The following is a 26177-nucleotide window of genomic DNA, read 5'->3' on the forward strand; positions in this document are numbered from 1 at the left end:
ACACACACACACACACACACACACACACACACACAAAGGTGATCACAACATTTCATCTGACATATACTGTATTCATATCAGGAAAATAATCAATGGTGATATGATTAATCCACTTTTATGCCATCATGACACTGTAACTGATACAACATGTAAAAGCTAAGACATGTTTAAATTGTAATCTATCGAGAAATCACATGGACACAATTTGTCAGACTTGTCTTTTGACTTGAACTTTTGCCATTAACATTTGTGACTGGACAGTCAGGAAATATGCATGAATTTAACATTTCATTTCACACAGTGCAACATCAATGAATGTATCCTCCAAGTGTCCATTAATTCACAAATAAGACTACCATGAGCCACAAAATAACACAGAGGATTGTTTGGGAAACCACTGACATGAGGTATTAATCTAATCAAGGACTGATTGTTTGATATCTCCTCCATCTGAAAATATAACTGATCTAGCAATAACTGCAACAGTGGCTATGGACATATCCTGCATTAACACTGTAATGGCCTATGCAGCTCACTCTGTCTATAATTATACCAAAGAACACATTTAGCACATTGCGTTATGGCACAAATCACATATTTGCAACTTTGCTCCTTGTGTCTTCTGACTGTTTAAGGCCTAATTTATACTTTGCTGTACAATTGGTGTTGCTCGCCGAAAACAGCGATGCATCAATCAGGGTTAAACCAGGAGCAGCTACAGGGCTGCTAGACTAGCAGTGGTCGACAGTGCATCAAGCATACCATAAATAGTGGGACTTCCACCGTGGTTGCATCTGTAGATCTTAAGACAACACTGGAGTTGGTAGCAGTTGTTATGAAGTATTTTTCTCTGTAGGGACTCTTACATGGATTTTCCACTGCATAACTGTACCAGCCTGCATACCTACTACCCTATTATGGAACATTTTGCCTTCATGTTTTGAGTACTGCTTGATTCAGTACAGACATACCGGAAGCTGCCGGCAGGTTAACTGAATTTATAACATGGTCGAATTGGAACTCTACGTTGTAATGAAGACTATGCTATAGGTTTTGGCTAGCAACATTAAGTATTTAGTTAAAATTGTGGGTGCATCTTGCTGCAAATTGCTGGCAATGTGTCATAAAAACCAATACACTTGAGATTTTGAAATACTGCATGGCGACTTTGCATCGTGCCTACAACACTCATAACTGTGATATAATCACAATATACCACAGATTCTTGTGTATTGTTATTGCTTATTATATTTCATAGTAACCTGTTGTCAAAGTGTATTATAACATTGGCGATGTACTGCTCAGTGTTCCAATGATGAACTGAAGGTGCTGATACTGTACTAACAGCAGGATGAACACAGCCACAGCTTGGTACTTTTGCAATGGAAAAACTACTGGAGGGTACATTGTTGCTCACACGACAACACTTCACAACATGGCCACTAGAGGGAGACAGAGGGCTGCAGTAGGGATCATGCACACACTGACAGGGAGAGGAAGGAAGCTTGGGGATTCCTCTTGTCCAGGACAGAGTGAAGGTCTGTTCACTCGTCAAAACGGCCCTCCGATATGCTCTCGAAGGAGAAGGGGACAAACTTGTAGCCCTGGCCAATGTAGAATTTGTTCTGGAACTCCACCCTGAAAAAGTCAGATCAAAGAAGGAAGCAATCAATAGCTATCATTTCTGTAACTTTCTGTGTAGACAGACAAACAAATTCAGGATTTGACGTCATGATCTTTCGAAGAACACTGTGGAACTCAGGTGGAACCTGGCTTGCTCTGTCCAACCTCCATGCTCCTCAGTTGAGGCCAGTCGCAGGAGCCTTTGCCTTTTCAACTCCTTGAACTGTCGTGCTTCACTTTGTTTTCTAGTGTTGTAAAAAGCAGATACTTGGCTGCAAATAATGTTTTACTGAAAAAACCTCAGCAATTAAACAGAGTCGGCCCGATTAATAAATAAATTAACAGAGAAAATGAATTGGAAGACACGCTTATGAAAAAAACATACACACTCAGAGCAGTATGTGACAGTATGCACTATGCACACACTCAGAGCAGTATGTGACCAAATATGGCTGAAATGACCGAAGACCATTCATAGCCAGACTAATCTGTCAGGACCCTTTTCAGTGACACTCTTGATATTTCATCCAATAAAACTTGGTCATGCTGTATGGGCATCTAAACAGTAGATGCCCATACAGCATGTAGAGGAACATTTTAACTTTCCTCTTCCACCCTGGAATTGAACCCGGTTTCCTGTGCAAGTGCTGAAATGTTTTACCATTAATAGAGCCTGCCTGCTTGCTCAAGGAGATAATTTGAATCTTGACCATCATCAGGTCGAAATTGGTGTCAGATCCTGAGTCTAGGTGAGACATGACCTTTGGCACGATCTAAATGTCTCAATAGAAGAGCAGGGAGACCAAATACAACCACGCCAATTGTATAAGTGATATTGTATTAACATACTCTACCATACAAATTGGACACAATTACATTTTATCATTAAAAAAAGTGACATAGTGCTGCAGCCGCTTTAATCCCAACCCATGATGTGCTCTTATTTCACACCATAACAGTTTGTTATCTTTCTTTGAAACAGTGAATATCTGGTAAATATTTTTGAAAAGAAACCCTATATCAAATAGTACATAAAGTATTATATGAGTTTAAATGTAGCTGTTGTGCTGGTTGGTAGTTGCTGCCTGTTTTTCGAGTGGTGGTTAGGGTGTACTACTGTAGGTGGTGGCCAGCTGGTGTTGCTAGGGAAGGGTGTGGCTAGGGTTCACATAGTGTGCTACGGTGTTACTTAACGGCGGTATATAAGCTGGTTACAAGGTGGTTTACAGGTGATTGCTAAGTCTTACTACAGCAGTGGCTACTGTTTGCTAGGGTTTTAGGCGATTGCTATGGTGCAGTAGGTGTTTCTAGGGTTACTAGGCGGTTAAGTAATTCCAAGTGTTGGCTAGGATGCTGCCGAGTGGTGATAACGGTGTTGTTGCCTGGCAGTTGTCAAGAGGTATTAGATGGTTACTTGGTAGTACTAGGTGGTTGTTAGGGTGTTGCTCGGGTATACCTAAGTGGTTTCTCAGGTGTTGCTAGGTGCAGCGCCATGGCAAAGAGAAGCCTATTGTAACCTCCTTCTTTAGCTTGCTACACATGGCACCCTTTTCTTCCCAAGATAATTTGATATCAAATATTCTGCTTGAGTGCATTGTACACTTCATTTTCTAAGTTGTCATATGCCTTAACACCCTCTGATGTCTCCATTTTTCCCATTTATCTGAAAAACAAAGAGTGGATTCACATTTCCCACTGATGTTGGACCTTGGCAGGCAGTTGTATGAGGGAAGTGAGGGGACTGCCCAGGAATGTTTTGTAGCTGTGGCAAATATTTGGCTCACCGACGTTGTGAGAGGACAAGAGGTTAGAAACGAGAGATCCCCGCATTTACTCACAGCTGAGAGGATGGAAAAAATGCTGCTAACTGACACTTAATCTGTGTGTGTGTGTGTGTGTGTGTGTGTGTGTGTGTGTGTGTGTGTGTGTGTGTGTGTGTGTGTGTGTGTGTGTGTGTGTGTGTGTGTGTGTGTGTGTGTGTGTGTGTGTGTTTCCACATAGACACCTCATCCACCACATCTGAGTGTGAACAGAGCAAAGGTTCCAGGGTGAGTGGACAGCTACCTGCTTATTTTGAAATGTACACTGTAAAATCCTCAGTGTTCCTTTAACTCTGAGAGCTACACTTACGGGTCCATTTGGTTACATTTGTACACTCTACAAATGGATAAATCAACTCTCAGGATTTTACCATACTTTTTTTCTATTCACTCACGTTTGCAAGAAATGCCATTCGGGTTGAATTTTCGTGTTTGTTTCTTCAACGGGGGGGGGGGGCAGTTAAACAGACGTAACATTTTCACCGCCTCTGCTAAAGATTGTAATGTTCACAAAGAGGCCTGAGAGCTGCCAAGCACACACTTTCTCTGGGGATTCAAACCAGCATCCGTCCACCGTCCACTCACAAGCCTGCTGCTGTTACATATGCTTCTGTACTTAAAGGAGTAGTTCACCCCAAAAAATACTTATTTTCTATCAATTACACACCCTATGAAGCCTTGAGATGTTTTTGTTTTTGTCACATTCCTAAGCCAATAATGGTCAGTAGGAGACTCAAATTCAATGGTCATCAAATTATTTGCTCAGGAATGTGACAAAAACCAAAACTTCTCCATGAATTCAAGGCCTCATGGGTTGAGTAATTGATAGAAAATATGTAATTCTTTGGGGTGAACTACTCCTTTAAGTATACTTTTACAATTAGTCCCATCTAAAAGCCAAGAAATGTATTTATTCATATCGCATTCAACATTGGTTCTCAATGTAGGATCTGGGGATTCCACGGGACCCCAGCTAAATGATAGTTAGGAACCAAAATTAAATGTACCCTTATGGGTCTATAACTCAAATGGAATCTTTCGGGTCCGTTTGGTTCCATTTGTACACTCTCAGAGTTAAAAAAAAAGAGAGATTTTACAGTGTAGATTGGGGTCCCAGAGATATATACAGTATATCTTTTATTTTTATCAAACAGGGGTCCGTGACCTAAATGCTTACCTACTACTGTATGTGTTCTGTTATCTTTTTAGCTGATACACTCCATCCATATGGCATACAATGAGTGAATACTAGGCAGAGGCAGGCGTTCAAAGGCACCACGGCAGGACTTGTGGCTGACGATGAAAACATTGCCAGCTGAGGGGATCAAACCTGTGAGCTTTTCATAGGAGAGTCTTTCTTTAATCACTAGTCCTCACTGCTAGAGCAGGCACAGGCAGGCAGGGAAACTCGCACGCATGCATGCACGCACGCACTTACACACACAGCCATCACAGGCCCTTTTTAACCACATTACTATTTACTCCTGGCATCCCTTTAGGGGGTGGGATTATTAATATATATGTATTGTAGAGCTTGAGTGGTTAACCCATACAACATTCTCACATACATTTCTACGAAACAATATCTGTCTGGTTGACAATTTGCCCACTTCCGTCCGATCACTTCGAACTGGTTCACAGCAACGACAGACAAGACCAGCTGTCTGACAGAAGGAGAGAGTTGTGGAGAGAGCACGTCCTCTTAAACGTAGTTCCACTCTCTGAGCAAAGCAGGCATAAAGCATTAGCGCCATGCTTGTGTCCAATAAAAACACACGAGACATTCTCCCCTGCGCTCATTTCCAAGCCATGAGGTAAGGCTGTGCGTTAATAGTACCAACCAGACGAGAGAGATTAAAGAATATAAACACCATCCTGCCATAGAATGCATTGAAAAGCTCTGATCAGTGGGATGCCATTTAGACAGTACGTTTATGAACATACAGTTTTATGTCAAGGATAAAACTGTGCTTTTACAGTCCTCCCATATGCCTGTGTTTTTATTGATACACCTAGGAAAAAATTGCTATTGGACAAAAATATACTGCTAGTAATAAAAGACATTAGAAATAAGACAACACTAAACATTAAAGCTAAAATACGGGACCTATTTGATGAATATAATTTACATTATTAATGTAAACACAAAATGTTTAATTAACCATTTATTTAAATGTATTTAATTATGATCATCTATAAGCAATAGGAACCTTTGTTATACATGTATATCTATACAGTAATTGATATGTTTTACCTAAATGTCTTTATCTGATAACTGCCACTTTCATAAAGAGTTTCCTGGAGTGGTGTAAAAGCAATGAGTTATTCCCTGTTTTTCTGCTCTGGGGTTCTGTAGTTCACAGAAATGCTGGAGGATCAGGAGGGGTGAAGCTAGTGCTAGGAGGCGATGGAGCTGCATGGTCATGGGGGTTATCTGGAGACCTATACGTCTTAGCTGTGTTTACATGATTTAAACATTGAGATGCAAAAGTTAAATAAGTTCAGGAATGGGACTGGGTCTCTGTGTTCCCTGTCAGTGGTGTCAGGCCTGCCAGCGTGTGTGTGTGCGTGTGTGCGTTTGTGTGTGTGTGTGTGTGTGTGTGTGTGCGGTGTGCGTGTGTGAGCTACTAACCAGTGCAGACGGAGGGCGTGCAGGAAGGCTGAAAGGCCCTCCATGATGAGGAGGATGCAGACAGTGAGCATGGCGAAGGCCCCGAAGATGAATGTCAGTGCGAAGAACCCGCCTCCGCTTCGGGACGACAGGCCCAGGCGCATCACCATGGTCCACAGCACTTCTGACAGCTCTGTGGACAACACGGGCAGGTCACTTCAACATTTACAGTATGTACATGATGTTTCATCTCTAATAATGATCTAAATCAACTAAATTATCCTCAAGGCTCATAGCTCATAGCGCAGCACCGAGTGCCGCGCTACGAGCTTGTAGATCTGCTATTTTTGAAAAATCTTGGGGATTTTTTTTATTTTATTTTTTTCAAAAAACTGTTAAAAAAATTAAGAATCGCCTCAGGTCTTAATGGCTTAACGTGCATTTGTAAGCGCGTGTGCATATGGGACACTCACGTGCATGGGCCAAGCTGAGGGCCCACAGGCGCAGGTAGGAGGCCGTGTTGGAGATGCAGCCCAGGCAGTACTCTATGGTGTGGATAGCCTGGTGTACCGCTACATCGCCAAAGTCAAACTGGAGTAGAGAGACCACACACACACTTGACACAAACACTGGAGCGGACACAAGAACGCCTTGACGTCCAACAACAGTTGCATTTTGCTTGGTATAGCATGTTGCTGTAGTTTACGTCATTGGTTCTCAAAGTGGGGTCCGGGGACCCCCAGGGGTCCTTGAGGGAGTTCCAGGGGGTCCCCAGCTAAATGATAGATTAGGCACCAAATGGACCCTTATGGGTCTGTAACTCTGAGAGTTACATTGACATAGATTTTACAATATAAATTGCAGTCCAAGTGATAGAAATGCTATTAAATGGGGGTCTGTAGCCCTAATGCATGTCAAACTGGGGGTCCTTGAAATTAAAATGGTTGAGAATCACTGCTAGAGCCCTAAAAAAATCTTCTCTTAGTTATGGGGGTCCCTGGCATATCTTTTGAAATGGGGGTCCGTGGGCTAATAAGTGTCAATTTGGGGGTCCTTGACATGAAAAAGTTTGAGAACCACTGGTTTACGTATCTCGAGAACCGTCAGACCAATCGCCCGCCCACGACCTGAGGGAGTGTGGTGCCTGGCGTCGAGTCGGTCGGATAGGCGGTCGTCCAGAACCGCTGATCCAACCCACATCCCCATATGTAGGCATGTAGGGAGATCCGGTTGTCCGGAACCGCCGATCCGACCGATATGCCCAATTTGCTCATATATGGGCATGTCCATATATGGGACTGACCGAAATGCAAACTCGGCACGCGCATAATGTGGAGCTCCAGTTGTCCAGAACCACCGCTCCTACCGATATGCATGTATTTGCATATACTGATGACATCGGGGAACTCCATATATGAGCATAAAAGGGACACAGGTAGATGGAGAGACGCATACCGAGATCTCCATAAATGGGCATAAAAGGGACACTTGACTCCATAGTTGGGCATGCCTGACACGGAACTCCATGTGTGGGTATAAAAGGAACACAAGACAGACAGATACAGAAATCTCCATATGTGAGCATAAAAGGAGCACAGACAGACAGACAGACAGACAGACAGACAGACAGACAGACAGACAGAGTACAACGGGTACTCTGACAACGGCGATTGCATAACTGGGTCGGGGCATGCTTTTCCAACTTGCATCGTTCCCGACTTGCATCATTCTCGAGTAGGCCGTTGCCCACGTTCTAGTTGTTTAACATTTTAAAATGTAACTGGAAGGCCATGCATTTCAGAATCTGTGATTACATTTATACTCCAATGGAAAATCCAATGTTTTGGATGCTAAACTTGATAAACATTGGAATGTGCAGTGTTGTTACTCTTATCATGCCGAGGTATTTGTATGATGTAACAAATTTAATTTGTTACATCATACAAATACCTCGGCATCTGGTTAGACGTGAAACTTACTTAAGATTCATGTTGAACAGCTAATAAGAAAGCTAAGGGGAAAAATTGGTTTCCTATATAGAAATAAGGCTTGCTTCTCCCTCTCTAACAGAGGGATGATTGTTCAAGCTGTAGTTATGTCTGTGTTTGACTATGGAGATGTGCTGTACATGCAGTACCTCAATATCCATACTAAAACCTCTTGATGCAGTGTACCATAGTGCATTACACTTCATCACCGGCGATGGTTTTTATATTCATCACTGTACTTTATATGAAAACCTAGGTTGGTCTTCTCTCACCACTCGTGGAGAACAACATTGTGTTTTATTTGTTTATAAAGCCCTGTGTGGCAAGCTCCCATTGTATTTAACTTCTTTTTAGCCGCAGCGCGGCTCTATAAACAGCATTGGCTGTCCTGGCTGTCCTTCACACTTCCCGCCAATGGGGAGACGGCTCTCTGCAGCACCCGCCTCTCCTCCTTTGACACCTATTTGTCATTGGCTGTCCTGGCTGTCCTTCACACTTCCCCCCCTTTAAGCCAATGGGGAGACGGCGCTCTGCAGTACCCGCCTCTCCTCCTTTGACACCTATTTGTCATTGGCTGTCCTGGCTGTCCTTCACACGGCGCTTTGCAGCACCCGCCTCTCCTTCTTTGCAGCAGAGAGAGAGAAAGGGAGAGAGCTTCAGGCCGGAGGGTTAGCCTAAATGCTAGTGTGCTTCATTAGACCTAGTTTGGCTATTAAGTTATTATTTGGCCATGTTCACACTGACTTCAATCTTAGCTATTGTTGGGAAGACCCGTGTGGTGTCACAAAATGTTGCCACCACTTATATAAAAAACATTAGAGCGTTAATCTGCGACGCCAAATGTTGCCAGGTTTGGCGAGAGAAACAAGCAATCCAAAAAAACAAGTAATCAGGTCTATGAAAAGATTGGGGCCAAAAAAGCCTGCCGCATGCGGCTTTATTATGACTTTGGTCATTCTTGTTTAAACACCAATCCTTCGGGATATCGCACACGCTCACAAGCTTACATTTCTCTTAAAATTCCTCAAATGAATAGTGAACAAGGAAAATCTGCTTTTTCATTTTATGCCCCTGACAAATGGAATAAACTCCAGGTCTCTCTGAAATTGGATAGTCTGATCTCCATAGAGTCTTTTAAGGTTCTTCTCATTGAGGTATTACATAAAGAGTGTACCTGTTTCGCATACCCACTGTGATTTTACATCATGTGTATTCTCTATATTATCTGTATTATTATTATTTTTTTATTTTTTTATATTTGTATATACTGTATCTGTGTTGTACTCAGGGCGTCCTCGCAAAAGAGAGCTTGCTCTCAACGGACTACCCTGAATAAATAAAGGTCAATAAATCATGTATGATATGAAACTAATCAGCAGGACCAAGTACCACTAAACTAAATGCTTTACTATGACAGATCTTTATCGCCCAGCTCTCCTGTCCGATACACAGCCAACCATAACCATAACCATAACCAGTAATTCATGCCAGTGTACCTTTCACAGTGGAAAGGGCTTTCCGAGGAAATTACGTTATCTTCTTAATGGCTGTTCATCACAGGCCACTTTGACCTAGCCTGGAAACCAGACGAACCTAGGACCCTTCCTAACCCTAGTGACACTCAGGCAGAACACAAAGACGTCTGGGTTTGTTTATTTTTCTCCCCTCTTTTCCTCATTGGATCATAGTGCAGGACATTGTTTGTGTATTGTACAGTAAGGCTTTCTAAGTTCCTCCCCTCTCTACTTGCATGCAGGAGCAACGGTAGCCTTTCCTGTATGAGGTGGGAGTCAGGGGAAACCCGGGACTCAATCCCTCTACGTCGCATTTGTTGGACTTGGCTTGGAACAGGCATGGCTTCCTCTTTCCATGCTTCCCTTTTGTCCTTGGACCCGTGCAACAAGTTCATGGAACCAGTACTCATTGTTCCCATTTAAAGAGTCTCCCATGTGAGGGGCAAATGAAAACAATACCGGCCACCGCCGCATGCCCTAATGGCAAAATGCAAGGAGGTGAGTGGCCGTGACACTGTCCAACATTCCAAAGTGTCAGTCACCAGACATTCCAGCCGACCAAAGCCATGCCATTTTCCAGAACTTATGACGTACAGCAAGGAAAACGTGGGATCGGTAACAACTCGAGGTACGGACACACACACACACACGCACGCACGCACACGCACACGCACACACGCACGCACATGCACATGTGTGGAAGGTGTATAGTTGAGGAGGGGGTGCACTGGAATGAACTGGATGCATAGACAGACCATCACAAATGGCTAATTTATGCTTAGTTGCACGCCGGTGTCGCAGATCACAAATAGCTAATCTACAAGCTCACAACGTATCATGTTGTGGGCTTGCAGATTCGCTATTTTCAGTGCCAGACATGATGCGCAGCCAAGTATAAATCAGGTTTAAAGTACAACGTGCACAGACTGACAGACAGACAGGAAGGTAAGACCACGTCTAAGCATGCTCTGGAGGTCACACCCCACTCTGTTCCTTACCGGCTCTTCCTCTGCGTGCTTGAAATGAAGTAGAGGTCAAAGGTTAGTGGCAGGGTCAGTTGATGCGATTAACAATTTTCCTTCTAGAGGTAGAACTGTAACTTTTTGCCAGCTTGCACATCTCATCAAATGTTTATTTCACATTCCCAACGTGAATCTCACTAGACAGCATTTGACGTGTTCAGTTAAAAATTTCGACAGTGAATCACTCTCTCACTACTGCATGCAATAGATCAGCAGAATAAGCTTGAATTCCCTATGAAGTACAAACTTCATAGCTACAACTCTCTCAATACTGTGTGTAACAGATACTCCTGTGCCCAGTATTAAGGGCATTTTAACCTTGCATCAGTATACAGTGAGATTCCCATAAAAGAAGGGTCCAGATTGTACAACATGTTTTTCCTATCCACTCTTTACAGACCCAACAGCCTCGGCCGAAAGTGTGGACAGCTTGTCCGGTCCGATAATCTTATACTCACTTAAAATACTCACACCCAACGTTATGCAATATCAAATTCCGCACTTTGCTGATAGCGACGTCATAACCATTTCATTAAGTGCCCAAACCTTATGAGGAATTATCCTACTATTGAGCAACGTTCACTATATAAACATAAACACTGTAAGATTTATAGTCTGAGATACACGAAAGACCCCAAGGCTCTGTCTGAGACAGGGTGATTTTTCAGAAATTCCATTAGCTGTTGTAAGGATTCACAGGATCTGGTTCTCATGCAAAACCACCTCAGTGTTTAGGTTTCTGAACGGAAAATCCATCTCTTATCTATTCCATCCCATTCCTTTCTGTCCATCCCTCCCTCTTTCCCTCCACACATTTGTGCCCACATCAGCCCAATCCCTGGGTAACACCCATGAAAAAAAGACTGGTTATTAATATGCAGATCTAAGCTGTCCTTCTGTCTACTTAAAACAAGAAACATTGACCACTTAAACCCTATATACTTTGTTATACGTCAAATAGAAAAAATAGCCGATCTACAAGCTCAAAACCTGTGGCTATTTTCACCAAATGTGTGCCTACTGCCTATTTTTACCGAATGTTCCCTATTATTACATGTCCAAAACATGGATGTTTGGGTTGATGTGGTTAATAGGAGTGGACACATGAATGGACAGATGAGAAGTTGGTGTTTAATCAATGAGCTCACCTCATCTCCCTCTTCCGAGTGCTGGGACAGCTGGTCATGGTCCATGATGCCAGCCTCATCCTCCGTGGGCCCATTGCCCACCCGTACCCCTCCGAATTTCTGTGTGCCCTGTTGGGTGAGTCCCGTGCATGATGAGGTTTGCTCTAAAGACTGCTCTAGATTCTCTGCAGGGGTTTCTTCCCTCTTCTGCGACTAAATACAAAAGCCACAAGAGCTGTGTCTAGCTTAAAGCACGCCTTGGGTATATTCACTTTTCTTTCTTTTGTTTGCACTTTGCTTGTATGTTTGAGGAGGGAGGCCCCCAACACGTGAAGAATTGCATTTCGTAATGGCTGTCCACCATTTGATAAAATCTTGACACCATGCACTGCAGTACTGTTAACAAAATCATTGATTCAAGAAAATTACAACGATTCCCTCCAAAAAAATAAATAATAATGTTTAGAATTTTTGGAAAGATCTCAAGAACCAAGAGAACAGGTCTGCAGATTAAGATATGTGCTAGGGTGCCTGTATGGGTACTGAAGTACAGTATACTGTAGACAGCCTTGAGCAAATCTTCAAAATATGTTAAATTGATTGCCAGTTTATTAAACTGTCATTGAAATAAATCATAGCTTTTATATGCTTTGCGGCTTTTCCAAGGCATACTTTAAGCATCATTTCATGGCAACACCACATTACACAATACGATGTACGCTGAAATGAATGGCAGAATAGGAGTGAAAGAAAACAAGGTTATATGCAAGGTCATAACAGAGGTCACATATCAAAGGTTATAGGTGGGATCAGATTGACATACCAGGTGCTTTTTCCACAGGTGCTGGCGCCGAAGCACCATTGTTTTCACAATCAGCATACAGGGTACACATGCAAGGGCAATCAGCACCAACAAAACCTGGATCCCCATCTACAGATTCAAACAGAGAGAGGTAAACAATGTGTTGACCATGTGTTCCAAAAACACACTGCTGTCTCAGAAAAGCCACACGACTTCAGGTTTTATAATATATTGTTGAATAATAATGATACATACTATATTAATATTATTTAGAATTATATGACAATGTACGTGTTTAGTTAATTTGTCCTGTGGGCCTTTGATAACCTGTTTAGCATCCATTGTATATTTTCCAAAAATACATAACGGGGAGATACTGTACTTTCTCAACTCCTGAAGGCGTGAGTTTTGTGCGACAGCAGTGATATGTTGATCTACTGACAGTAAGCAGCTAATTACAGTTTGCAGTGAAGCAAGAATTCAGAGTGAGTAATTTAGTAGTTTGAGCCTTTGAAAGAAAGCAGACATTAGACAATAAATGCAAAGGCTCATTTTCAACTAAACACCATGACAACTGTATATCATTTATTTACATCTATATTACTTTTCCATCAGGGTGATTAGCATCTGCCGTGATACTACAGCTGGATTCTGCCTCATAAGCTGATCTGCTGTACTAGACACTCTGGCAGGTAAGCAGCTGTCACCTGGAGACTCCTTTTTATTCTAAATAGCTAACTGGCTAGTAAAACAAACTCCACTTTAAGAGTGCTACTATCCATTATTTCCTAGTGACTATTATATCGATTCCCTTTTCGATTAATCGAATAATCAAGAAGAACATTTCTCATAATTGTTTTTTGTTTTATATATCAATGTATCAACACAGAGACATTGTAATAGATCTTTTATAACGAGTAAATGAAATAGTCAGATTAACCACTAAAGCCCTATTATTTTATACTGAAAATATCTGATCTACAAGGGAACAGGGAACAGAGTGACAGGAGAGGCAGAGGGGTGGAAGGGGGGGTGTACCTGTCCCCGGTACAGAGGCTGGTTGGTGGGGTCATTGTAGTTAAAGAGACACATGTTGATGAAATGGATGAGCAGACTAGGCGCCTCCTTGGAGGTGAAGACGTCGTAGGCGGTCCACTTGATGAAGACCAGCAGGATGAGGTAGCCAAACAGGCTGGACATGAACACAATCTCTGGGATGAAGCCCAGGAAGATGTTCAGTGGCTTCTTGAAGTACCTGCAGGTTACAGTAAATCATGTACAGTACAATGGGAAGATAAACATATCGTTGCTGTCATAATTATGTGCAAAATGGCTACTTTTCAGGATTCAAATTTAAAAATGGCAAAAGTAGCAGATTGACAAGCTCAAAACGGAGCTTATAGATCTGCTACTTTTGATGCATTTGTGTGACGATGTGAAGCGTTGTGAGCTCGTAGATCTGCTATATATTTTTTTTGCAGAAACCTTTTGGCAACACTGACATGCCTAAAATAGTGATCAATTACTACTCGATTATTTTTTGACATAACTGATTATCGATATTTTTTCATAATCGATTAAAATGATGAGATCTGTGGCACTCCTAGTGCAGTTACACCTGGCCTGAGTCAAACTAATTGAGCTCAGAGCTAGGCTTGACTGCACAGCTGCTGTGCATCAGGTTACAGGATAAATCATCCCAATAAACATTCAGCGAGGAATACAGCCTCTGTTATGACTGTATCTGGCTATTTCTTTGAGGCTATGTACCACATTGTTCACCAAAGGCATGGCAAGCAGCGTGTAGCCGCATGGAAATAAAGAGAACTTTTGTCTTGAACCTTGGCTGTCGTCTGTCCAACAATTGAGCCTGTTACAGACTTCTTCCTCTGTCTTGAATGGGGGATGGGGCTAGCTCAAGCCTTTTTGAGGCCCTGGGCAGAATTTAATTATCACAACACTTTGGAGACAGTGTAATTGGCTAAGATAACAATCTGGTATAATTTTTTTTTTTAAATCTACGGTTTTGAAAAAAATATAGTATATACCACAAGCTCACAATACGTCTCACTGATGCATCTGAGCTTGTAGATCGGCTTTTTTGTGCTATTTGTTGTACAATTAGGTACAGTATAAAGGGCTTATAGTCATACTGTGCAACTTTTTCAATTAGACAAGTTATTTTTTATATAAACTTTGACTGTTATATTTTTACAATAGCCATTCCACACAGATTCCACAACTTCTCTTAACACTATTATTAAACACATTAAGATTTTATTCACGAGTGTCTGCCTTTGGAAGCTGCCCTGCAGCATACATTTTGGAGTGGTGTAGTACTTCCATACTGACAAATACTCTATTGACAACGGATCTACGAGAGGTGTCGCCAAAATAACTACTAAAATGAATGTAACACAGTATGACTTTAGTGCGTAAATGTTCTAACTGATCCTGTGGGCCGGCCCTGAATGTGTGACTTACAGGTGGTTGAAGAGGCTGAGAGACACTCCAAACAGCATGTGGATCACACCCAGAATCACTGACATCTTCATCTTGAATGAGTTCAGGAAGGTCAGCTTGTTGGCGGCAATGTTCCATACCTGTAGGGACATGACAAAAAAGGCCTGGACTTTAGCGGTACTGATGAAAACAAACCTGATCATCATACATGACTTCTCTAAAGACTGATTTATACCGGTGTTGCTTGCCGAAAATGGCAGTTCTGCAAGCTCACGAACATGTCACAGCGTGACCGTTGTGAGCTTGTAAATTGGCTCTATTCTGCGCGACACCAGTACACAACTAAGAATGAATTAAGCATCATCTTGTCATAATTTTCTATTCATGGTAAGTATGTAAAATTTACCGGGTCAATTCCAAGCGGATAAGGCCCACCAAACACACCGGGAACTGCCGGGTCCAGCTGTAACACCGCGTTTCCATCAAGCGTATCGAACCTAGAACCAATTCACAGTAAACGAAACAAAATAGTCAATTTCTGTCACATTTGATGTTCTTGGACAAAAACAAGTATGGTACTTGTACATGACTAAGCAACACATGTGTGACTTACGTCCAGTTGCCTCCTTTGGCGCTAAACATGGGCCGGACACTCCATGAAGAACCAAACATGTTGAGAGATTTGGAGAAGCAGTCGTTATAGATGAGGCCGGTGTACATGGAGAACAGCCCCATCAGTAGGATTATGTAACGACCAGCAAACACCATGTTGAAGATCTGCAGGGACAAAAAAACGTTTACATATTTTTTTCCAAAGTTCACAAATAGCGAAAATAGCTAATCTACACATTGCAAATGTGAGCATTTTCACTACTGGTCGTACAACGAAGTAGTGTATACAGGGCTTAAGTGGTTAAAGGCCCGATATGGCGGTACAGGTTTGTTTTGAACATAATGACGTTGGTTTTTATTTTATTTTTATTGAATACTTTATTAGACAGAATGTAAACAGTACGAGTACAGTCAGACATTTGAGCTAAACGGATAACACAAAAAAAGTCCTGTAAATTCACGTTCTCAAAGTTTGATTTCTAAATGGAAAATATGTTATTTAATTTGGGAACTATCTTAGCTCACCATAAATCAAAATATAGATTTTAATAGCAGTAGGGATTGGTACTGTGTGCTACTGTACATCAGATCCTGTAAATTGTTCGATGATCAGGTCTTTGCTGCCCATAGGCGGCGGGTGAGCTTGACAATTGAGAAGGCTGGGGATCGGCCGCGCGCTTCGCTCGCGGGCGCCGAAATCCGTGCACGAGCGCGAAGCGCGCGTGCGAAAAACATTGCGGTTTCTGGTTGGATTCTGTTAGTGTCTGTTGGGTTTTTGGTTACTTTATTTCGGTTATAGGGATAGGGTTAGGGTTAGATTAGGGTTAGGTTTTTTAATTAATATTTTTGCCTGATTTTACTGATTTATTATTAATTCCCAGAATTTCCCAGCATAACATTTGGGAAGGCTTAGCCTACCCTAGCCTTCATTACCCGCCGCCTAGGTTGCTGCCTGTATTTATTTTAAACAAATACCTCGTTGTCAGTCTTCTGGGAGACGATGCGACTCTCTCGGATGACCAGGTAGAGGGCTGCGCTGGTCATCAGCAAACCATGACCCATGTCACCAAACATGACCGCAAACAGGAAGGGAAAGGTGATGATGGTGTATGGTGCTGGAATAAATAAGATAAGATGAGATCAAAATAAGATACTGTAAGTTCATGTAACTCATGAGAAAAAAGCTCTTTGCTTAGAAATGTAAATGCCATATATAATCTCAGTCTTTAACGCCCAGCCAGGTCAAAGGTCAATATTATTTAAGTTAGTTGAAATCAGATATAGATTCTATTAATATCAGTGCTTACAACTAAGTACCTAAGTAAGCTTTCCTATCGCAATGCTAGGTGCTGAATTGAAATATAACCTGGGTTGATCTCCCGGTAGTTTCCAATGCCATAAGCATCAACTATGTTCTGGAACCCAGAGGTGAACTTGTTGGTCTTGTTGAAGGTGGGCGGAGTCTGCTTGGTCTGCATCCTGTTGAGAATAGATGGCACTGTGGAGCCACTCCTCTCCTGTCAGACAGACCACATCACAGCTTCATGTCATTCTCGAGTACTGTAGTAGACCAGGAGTCTTCAACAGGGGGTCCGGGACCCCTAGGGGGGTCCTCAGACTTACTACAGGGGGTCCCCCAAATCTTTGTGTCATATGATTTCTTTACATTAACCACTTGAAGCCTAGCATCCCTTTTCTGAGGAGAACTTTAGCCAAAAATAGCAGATCTACAAGCTCACAACGCCTCGCGCTGCGAGGCGTTGTGAGCTTGTAGATCGGCTATTTTTGGCAAAGAGTTATAGGTGTATAGAGGGAAAAAAGAGCAGCAAAAGTTTATCTGAAACACAATTTTATACAGTATAGAGGGGGTCCCTGCTTCATCTCTCTCTCAGCTAGGGGGTCCTTGGCCTGAAAACGTTGAAGACCCCTGCTGTAGACTGTAGTACATTTTGTGCTTGTGTGTAGGGCTGGGCGATACGAGTTCAACTCATCGTCACGATTATTTCAATCTTATGCCACGATAACGATTAATGAACAATTATAGTTTTTTAATAGTGAAAATAGCAGATTTATAAGCTCACAAGTCGTGATGCGACATGTTGTGAACCTTTAGATTGCCTATTTTTGCTATTTTTGTATGCCACCATTGCACAACGAAGTGTAATACAGAGTTAAGTGGTTAATGAGAGTTGATTTAGTTGATTATAAAAAAATCGATTCAACTTTTTTTCGTGTTGATTTTTAAGACATTAAAAAAAAATCGATATTAAAAAAACCTGCTTCTCGATTGTTCCATTAACCTGCATGAGAAAGAATAAGTCAGTTATTGTTTCTAAATGTTGGTTTCTGTAGGTACATTTTGTTTTTTCATAACTTCCACATTGAATTTGGCCTAATTCAACCAAACGTGGTGCAGGAAAGGTGAATGGACAAGATGACTATAAAGGGTCCCCCACATAAGCTGCAGACTAATGAAACAACAACAGAAAATACACTGACACCAGGTCAGTTGTGCACAGCTGGGCATATGCCCATGGCAGAGACTCTTGTTGTGCTTGGCTGCATGCTAACACTACTTCAGTAATTGCCTGTTCCTGTTATTTCAGCAAGTTTTAGATATGAGAGCATTGAAGCAAAGCACTTCAGTGAGCTCTCTGTGATTGCAGAAAATTAATTCAGCGTTATCATAATCCATTGTATAACAGGAATTGCATAACATTGTTACAATCATACTGTTCACTATATCCGCTATATGGCGTGCACAATACAAAATGTACCTTAACTAAACAACAACAGGAAACAGAGACATAAAATCGACTGGGTGGTGGCAGTCTGAATGTTACACAGGCTTGTGGCCGGGGGGGTCACCAGCTCCTATCCAGGACTAACTGAGACAATCTGAACAGGGAAGGGAATCATTAAAATGTTCTACTTCTCAAAAATCATAATCAAGATTTACTCCAATATTTACAAACCTATTACAATCCCCAAATCAAGCAAATACAGTTAAACTAATACATGTGTCAACTATTTAGTCTTTAGTTGTTGTTGTTGTTTTTTTGGTGGTGGACCTAACATTTGTTTGTTTGTTTCACTGATTGGGCCTTTTAACTGATAATTTAATTTAATTTAGTTGCTTAGTGAGACCAACAGTTGTTCCTGGGTTTGAAAATAAAATGCAGAAATGTGAGTGTGAAAAGCTCCCAGGCAGACTCACCGTCCCTCGGCGCAGGGCAAACTGAATGGAGTCCAGGTCGGAGACGGGGCACCACACCTCAGCGATGAGACACTTCTGGGTGACATCAATGTTGCAGAGGTTGAGCGTGTGGTAGATGGCCTTCATCTTCCTCACCTTGATGAACCACACTCTCATGGTCTTGGAGGCCGCCTGAAGGACACGCTGACGATGGTCCTCTGTTTGGTTCAGTACCTGGGGTTATGAATATTTGTTCAAACACACATTTTCTTTACAGGGTTGCATTGAACCTAGAAGGTAGTGTCAGATTAGACCAGAGTTGGGGTTAATTTATATAATACGCACTATTTTATAAAATGACAAATAAGATGTATTTACAATGTGTCCATGTGAAAATAAAAAATATATATTTACATTTATATTTTTGTTCAGTGGCACAGTTCTTCTACAATTTGACGGCGTCTGAATTAGCTTTTACATGCCGTGTGAAGCATAATGGAGACTTTTCTTCATGTGCAATAAGGAAAACATTGGGGGAGACCACAGCATTGTAGAAGAGGGCAAGAGACTTAGTAGTTAGTTAGACTACAGAAAGAAAATAGGAAAACTTCCCCCCTCTGATTTACGGGTGTATGGCTGTTGGAAATGCAACTTATCTCAGGAAAACACATGGCACCTGAAAACATGCAACTTGTGAGAAATGTATGGTCAGCATTGAATTTCTGACACTTTGGAAGAACCATTTATATTGTAGAAAATTGGCTTGTTTTGCAGGTGGAAATGTGCCTAAAACAATCAGCTGACTTCACTTCAAAGTCACCTCTCTCAATGGCAAGTACAATCTCATTTCCTCCTTCTTTCACTCTCTCTGTCTTGAACAAACTGATGAACTATCCTACTCACACCCTCTCACTTTACTTTTGACTTCCTTATCTGCTTCAGGGCTATGACTTATCTAGAGTAATTTCCTCTCACTTGGCATTGTTGCTCAATAAATTCCATCTAATTGAGCTTTGTTGTCATTTAGGCCTAGTTTGTGTTATTAAATGTAATTGTGACCCACTCATCTTGATTTTTTTCATTGTGAGGTGAGATATTTTTTATAAGGCCCTTTGTGGTTTTCTATGTGTCTGGTACAATTTGCTAACTCCTAGTGGAACTTTTCCCCACACAACTATTTGGTTATACTAAAGGTTTGGTTTCTCTTTGCAATTAAGCAATGAATCATAATGTCTCCAGGCACGGTTACATTTGATTTACACAGGCTGCCAGGCTTGTACATAATGTTTGAATCAGAACCACAAATTAGTATGTTGTCAAGACATGCCAATGTGGTTGCCGTTATTGCTGCTGAAATCTAATGTATGGTCTGGATTAGGGATGTCCGATATTATCGGCCTCCCGATATTATCGGCCGATATTAGCATAAAAATTGATATCGGGAAAATATCGGTATCGGTTTAAAAAAAAAAAAAAACTTTTTTTTTTTGCTTTATAAATAAGTTACAGGAGTTCTTACTGTATATGGTGTGTGTGATATGAAATTTGAGCTTACCCTAATCACAATAATCCCCGCATATATCGGTATCGGTTGATATCGGTATCGGTAATTAAGAGTTGGACAATATCGGTATATCGGTTATCGGTAAAAAAGCCAATATCGGACAACCCTAGTCTGGATCATGTAATGCAGTCAAGAAATGTTCCATCATTATCATAGAAGATAACATACCATCTGGAGGTCATCGATACGCGTGTTGACCCCAGCCAGCATCTCCTTCCTCTCCCCAGGAGTCTCAGGACAGGGGTAGAGAGAGGCACGGAACCTATTTAAAGAAAAACAAAACACCAAACCACATTTTAGACATCTACAAAGAATGGGGATTGAATGTGGATTGAAAAAACATAGACAGTAACGTTCACTATTAGTTCATAATCATAATCTATTTCAATTTGTTTTATTCTCAGATAAACTTAGAAATAACTTAAATGTCTCAGGCATGGCTGTCCTGAACATTCTAACCTTTATAGATTGTTAACTAGCTAGCCTACAAAAAAGTATGAATTTTGAATCACTATTATTATCATTGTTATTATTGTTTTAACTACTTATGTCAACCAGGCATGACATTATACGCTAAAATGTTCAAAAAGAAAAGAAAAAGATCTAGTACAGCGGATATTTTTTTTAACATTTTTGAAATCTTTAAAATGTTTGAACATTTTTTTAAATAGGGCTTATTAAAATGACTTGTAGTGTAAAACACTGACAGGATGTTGATAAGGATTTTTCAATTGTCTCTTAGAAACAGTAAACTTATTGTCTTATATATACCCACCCCTCACAGATCTTCTTAACACGGTTCTTCAGCTGATCCCCTTGGAAGAAGATGATGAACACGGACTTGTGCACTTGGTCACCCTGTCAGAAAGAGAGCAACATATTAATATCAAACTACTGTGGCTGTATCTGGTAGGTTTGGCTATTCTCCTACCAACTTTGGCAGAGAATCAACCTTTGTTTCAGGGGCCTTTTCTGTTCTGAAATCCTAGTTTGTTGATAAAATGAAAGCCGCTCGTGAATTTGAAGATTTATCAACCATTGTGGCCAGTGAATGAAAAACATTCTCCATTGTGAAATTACACAAAAGAGGAATAACGCAGTAGTAACAGCATCTTTTAGCCAGTGCAGTATATGACTGACCGTGGTGGGGTCCTCCAAGGGGTCCTCGATGTCTGCCTGACGTAAAAAGACGTTACCACGACACACCCTCCACAGCATCCTTTCAAAGGTCTGGAGCCGCTCCCTGCTGATCACCCCGGCCACGAACCTGCAACGCCAAAATACAATACTGTTCAGTAAAGGGTCATTGTTATTCAGGTGCTACATGGTTCTCAAAGTGAGCTCCGGGGACCCTCAGGGTTCCTTGAGGGGGTTTCAATTGGATCCTTACAGGTCTATAACTCTGAGAGTGTACAAATGGACCGAAATGGACGCTCACGTGTCCAAATGGACCAGTTCCATTTGTGTGGGGGTCCTTGAAGTAAAACATTTTGAGAACCACTGGTCTACGCTTTTGTTATGGCTGCTTTATAGTAACATGGCACTAATTACCATCCTCCAAACCATGATAGGTTTTGCTATAACCTTTTGACAAATATAATTAAGTGCAGGTACTTTACCCCAGTCTGAGGGGGGCACCACGGCCTCCTTCACTGCCTTCCATCAGGGATGACGACTCCTCTAACAGGTTGGGGTCCTCCATCTGTTCAAGTGGTTAGGATGACTATAGTTAGTTTACTAATTAAAACCTAAAATGGATGATCTTCTCTTTTTTTATGTTGCATAATAACATAATTCTGTATCTTGCATAAGAAACCTCTCATCCTTTTATGTAGAGCAAGTTTTCTACCCACTTTTGTATTATTATGTATGTATCATACAACAAACATTGCAATGGAAGGATGCAGAGGGAGCAGAACAATGGAAAGGGAAGGGTGTTGTGGATGAACTGAGCTACTAAACAGAGTCAGATAAAAATAAACAGGCCTCATCGAAGAACTGTTGCGTGCGGCGCAGGATGTGCTTGAGCTCCGTCAGCTCCAGGAAGTTCTTCTTCAGAGCCTCCTGGTTGGTGTTGATCTCCTTCAGCTCATTCTCCAGTTTCTCAAAGGTGGCCTGTCCATCACAACCAAGAGCCAAAGGTTAGGTTGCATGCAACGTTTACGTGTAAAGTTTACAGGAACGGTCAACTGGTGATTCGACAATGCTTACGGTACATACAGTATATCTTTGTAAAGCCGTTTCAATGTACAGTAATAAGAAGGCAAGACAGTCATAGATTGTAATAGATTCTTCTCTTGGAATGCACAGCTGCTTAGATTTAGCTCCATGAAGGAGAATTTAAACGGCAAATTCACCTATTTGTAACCTCAATTCTATTGTGAGGCCGACAATTACACTTCCCAATGCATTGTGTGTCGACTCTGTCAAGAAGTAGGCTTCAGGTGTAATATTTTCATTACAGTGCTTTGATCAATGATATACAGTAACCAGATAACTACCTCTAAATCGATCATGTCCCTGGGGAAAGGGACCTCTGGGTTTTCTCCAGTGTCCACTGTCGGGATGTTGGCTTTCTTGATCTCCTTCTCCACAAACCCTATAGAGAAGAGAGGATTCAAAACATTCAATCATTTTAATTTAAATATTGATGTACATTCCATTTTATTTTTTACATATTTTACACAGAAGCAGAAACAAAACAACAAAAAAGACCAGACACCTAACAGAACCCCCCCCCCCCCCCCCCCAAAAAAAAAGAATACATCGCAGAGGGCAAATGCAACTGCGTCCGATAAAGTGCATAAAGTCACAACAGTTTATGAGGTATTTCCATTATCATCCTCTCGAAGCATGTCCGACACGTCAATGGCCCTTAAGAGTTGGATAAAAGGCCCCCAAACCCTATCTAATATATATATATATATATATATATATATATAATTCACTTTTCCTCTTCAGAATATAGGTTATCCTTTCCATAGCACAGCAGCTGCTCATTTCCCTGAGCCATTACTTACTCAATTTCCTGTCCATCTCCTCACATCTCCTAACTTCATTCACAAACTTCCGCTGGAAAACATTCACATCCGGATTGAGCTGCGAGTGGAAAGGGGAGAAGAGAAAAAAACATGATCATTCCATACGTCCGTATCCAGGGTAACATAACAATTAAAGTCCTTAAAGGACAACATTAAAAGTCGTAAGGGTTTATGATTATCAAAACAACAGTGCCATGACGATAAATGTAATGAATTTGACCTCCTGTACCCTAGACTGACCATGTGCAAGAGAGACATACAGTAGGTAAGGAAATAAGAGCTGATAGTGAAAAAGGTGTGTACTGTATATATATACAGTAGGTCTATCGCTAACAGGAAGAGTGCAGCACTATAAGGAAGAGTGGGCACCTCCATGTAAAATTGGCTATTTTGTCCAAAATGTTTTTAAAAAATACATTTGGAAAACGGTCTTAAATAATGTGAAGTGTACAGTACATGATTAGAACACGATTGATTTCTACAATTGCTACAAATTGCTGCATGTCCTGTATATCCAATCATTTTGGGCATAAACAAGAAGTTGAATGGTAAATTTGAGTCTGATAATGATGTACCGTGGTGTGCATGTTCACATCTTGTACACGTTACATTACTTAAGACCATTTTTTAAATATATATATATATATATATATTCTTTCTATACACAGATGGAGAGAGAGATTAACATTTGTATTACATTTGTGTGTATATATATATATATATATATATATATATATATATATATATATATATATATATATATATATATATATATATATATATATATATATATATATATATATATGTATGTATATACACACACACACACACACACACACACACACACACACACACACACACACACACACACACACACACACACACACACACACTTTGTTTTTCATTCATTCATAAATACTTACATCCCTGAATTGCACCATTCCCAGTTCTCCCAGTTCACTGACACAGCAGTAGGCTGCCTCAGACTGAAGGAACAGCTGGGCCAGGGTCATTTCTTCGCTCCTGAAGAGTTCCCCCATAGTGACGACCGCTGCCTCACAGGCTCACACTCTCCAGCTGTTGAATAAATATAAACCTAACACCTGGGACAGAAATATCATATGATTACAATTAAAATTGGGTATGAATTATTCCTAGATGTTGTTTAATGGGTATTTTTTAATAAGCCAAGATTATAGCTAGTAGCTACTGCAATGTGACATGATCAAGTAACCGCAGCCATTCTATGATAATAGAATAGCCTACTGCAGAATTGTTACACACAATTGCTTTATGTTCAAATAATAATATGAAGAGATATGCATATGGCTTTAGCCCAAACGCTCAGGCAGGCGTAATGAGCGCAAGGCTATCCAAATAATGCACAACAGATAATAGCTTATTCATTTACGTATTGATAACTACAATTGTGTTTTAACCATAACCATTTAAACCCCAGCATCGGTATTGCGGGGGGAAAGCTTTCCCTGAAAATAGCAGATTGACAAGCTCACAATGCGATGCATTGCGTATAGCATTGTGAGCTTGTCGGCTATTTTCAGCTAAAGCTTTCCCCACAATAACAAAAATAAAACAGAAAATACACTAGTATTGAGCCCTGAGGGACTCCAGTTACCCTAATGGGGTTTAAGTAAACATGTTCATCCTCTTTATGCGGGGACACTGTGGGCTCTAAACAGCGTCCAGCATCCTTCGTGCTGCAGCTCTGCCCTTGTTGGCTGTCTCAAGGACGCCATGACGCTCGCATCCAGCGCGCAGCATCCGATCCGAGGCGAGTCGCGAGTCGCCTCGGATCGGATGCTGCGCGCTGGATGCGAGCGTCATGGCGTCCTTGAGACAACCAACAGGCGAGCCTCTCATCTGCGTGATGAGAGGCTCGCCTCACTGAGCCTATCTTGACACTATCTTATGCGGACGGTTGATATAGTGATATATTATAACATTATGACCTGATATGAAATCAGCTGAAATATATGCGACCAGGATCAGGCAATAGCCTATGTGATTATCAGAATAGGCCTACATTATACTATAATATCCCACATTTTTGTAATTATGTTCCTAGGCCTATAGTAGCCCAAAAACAAAAGTCATCGCAATACAATGAATGGCAATATGTAAAATATACATCAAAGTAATGTTATATCACGTTCATTTCTACAGCAGGTGCCATTAATGCATCAGCATCAGCATCATATCTTTCAAACCCTCACTGTTTTGTTTCACATCCTGCGACTGCAACATCCTTTCAAATCACACATTAACATTTAACATTTAAAATAGAATAATAGTGAAAAAACGCTCCATTCATTCATTTACTTACGTCCGTCCGTCGGGAGGATCTGCCTGATTTCTCGAGATCTGTCAAAAACCCTGCTGTCGCTCTGACGTCAATGATATATAGCCCGATTCATACCTCGTCGCACGACGGTGTCGCGCTTCGAAAATAGCCGATCTACAAGCTAACAACGCGTTGCATCAGCGATGCTTTCTGGGCTTGTAGGTCGGCTTTTTCTGACGCGCGACACCGTCGTGCGACGAAGCATAAATGTGGCTATATGTTTCGTCATGATCACGTGTCCAGTAGCCTACAGTAGGGATAGTGGATACTAGGGATGCTGAATCCCATAGCCTGTAGGAACGATGATGGAGGCAGGAGGGAAGAAACTGGCTGTGATTCGTTTGTTGGTTGCCAGGCAACTGCTAATGTGAGGATCACCACTGGGGGGGGGGACAGGGACATCACTCATATCCTGCAAAGGTAGCCATTGAA

At 41.3% G+C, this 26177-nt stretch overlaps 1 protein-coding gene across 10 annotated transcripts; it reads right to left on the reverse strand.

Annotated features, from left to right (window-relative positions):
* Positions 1 to 1278: 1278 nt before the first annotated feature.
* Positions 1279 to 24423, reverse strand: LOC311059835 (V-type proton ATPase 116 kDa subunit a 1-like; the record flags this gene model as incomplete). 10 transcript variants are annotated; one of them, XM_084077922.1, is made up of 21 exons in its annotated part: positions 1279 to 1638; positions 6076 to 6247; positions 6528 to 6645; positions 10555 to 10572; positions 11727 to 11834; positions 12529 to 12636; positions 13546 to 13762; positions 14992 to 15110; positions 15377 to 15467; positions 15584 to 15747; positions 16558 to 16697; positions 16949 to 17099; positions 18800 to 19012; positions 20511 to 20604; positions 21118 to 21200; positions 21483 to 21609; positions 21962 to 22044; positions 22329 to 22457; positions 22844 to 22941; positions 23363 to 23441; positions 24307 to 24423. In XM_084077922.1, the coding sequence occupies 21 exons, from the start codon at positions 24421 to 24423 to the stop codon at positions 1545 to 1547; spliced, it is 2523 nt and encodes an 840-aa protein (XP_083934048.1). In that variant the 3' UTR covers positions 1279 to 1544. The 10 variants fall into 10 exon arrangements, with proteins under 10 accessions (XP_083934048.1, XP_083934043.1, XP_083934046.1 ...); XM_084077917.1 differs by having other exon boundaries at positions 11727 to 11918; XM_084077920.1 differs by having other exon boundaries at positions 22305 to 22457.
* Between the last annotated feature and the right edge of the window lie 1754 nt (positions 24424 to 26177).

Source organism: Gymnoscopelus microlampas (genome assembly GCF_963454915.1).
Source record: "Gymnoscopelus microlampas genome assembly, chromosome: 14".
Lineage (NCBI taxonomy): Eukaryota > Metazoa > Chordata > Actinopteri > Myctophiformes > Myctophidae > Gymnoscopelus > Gymnoscopelus microlampas.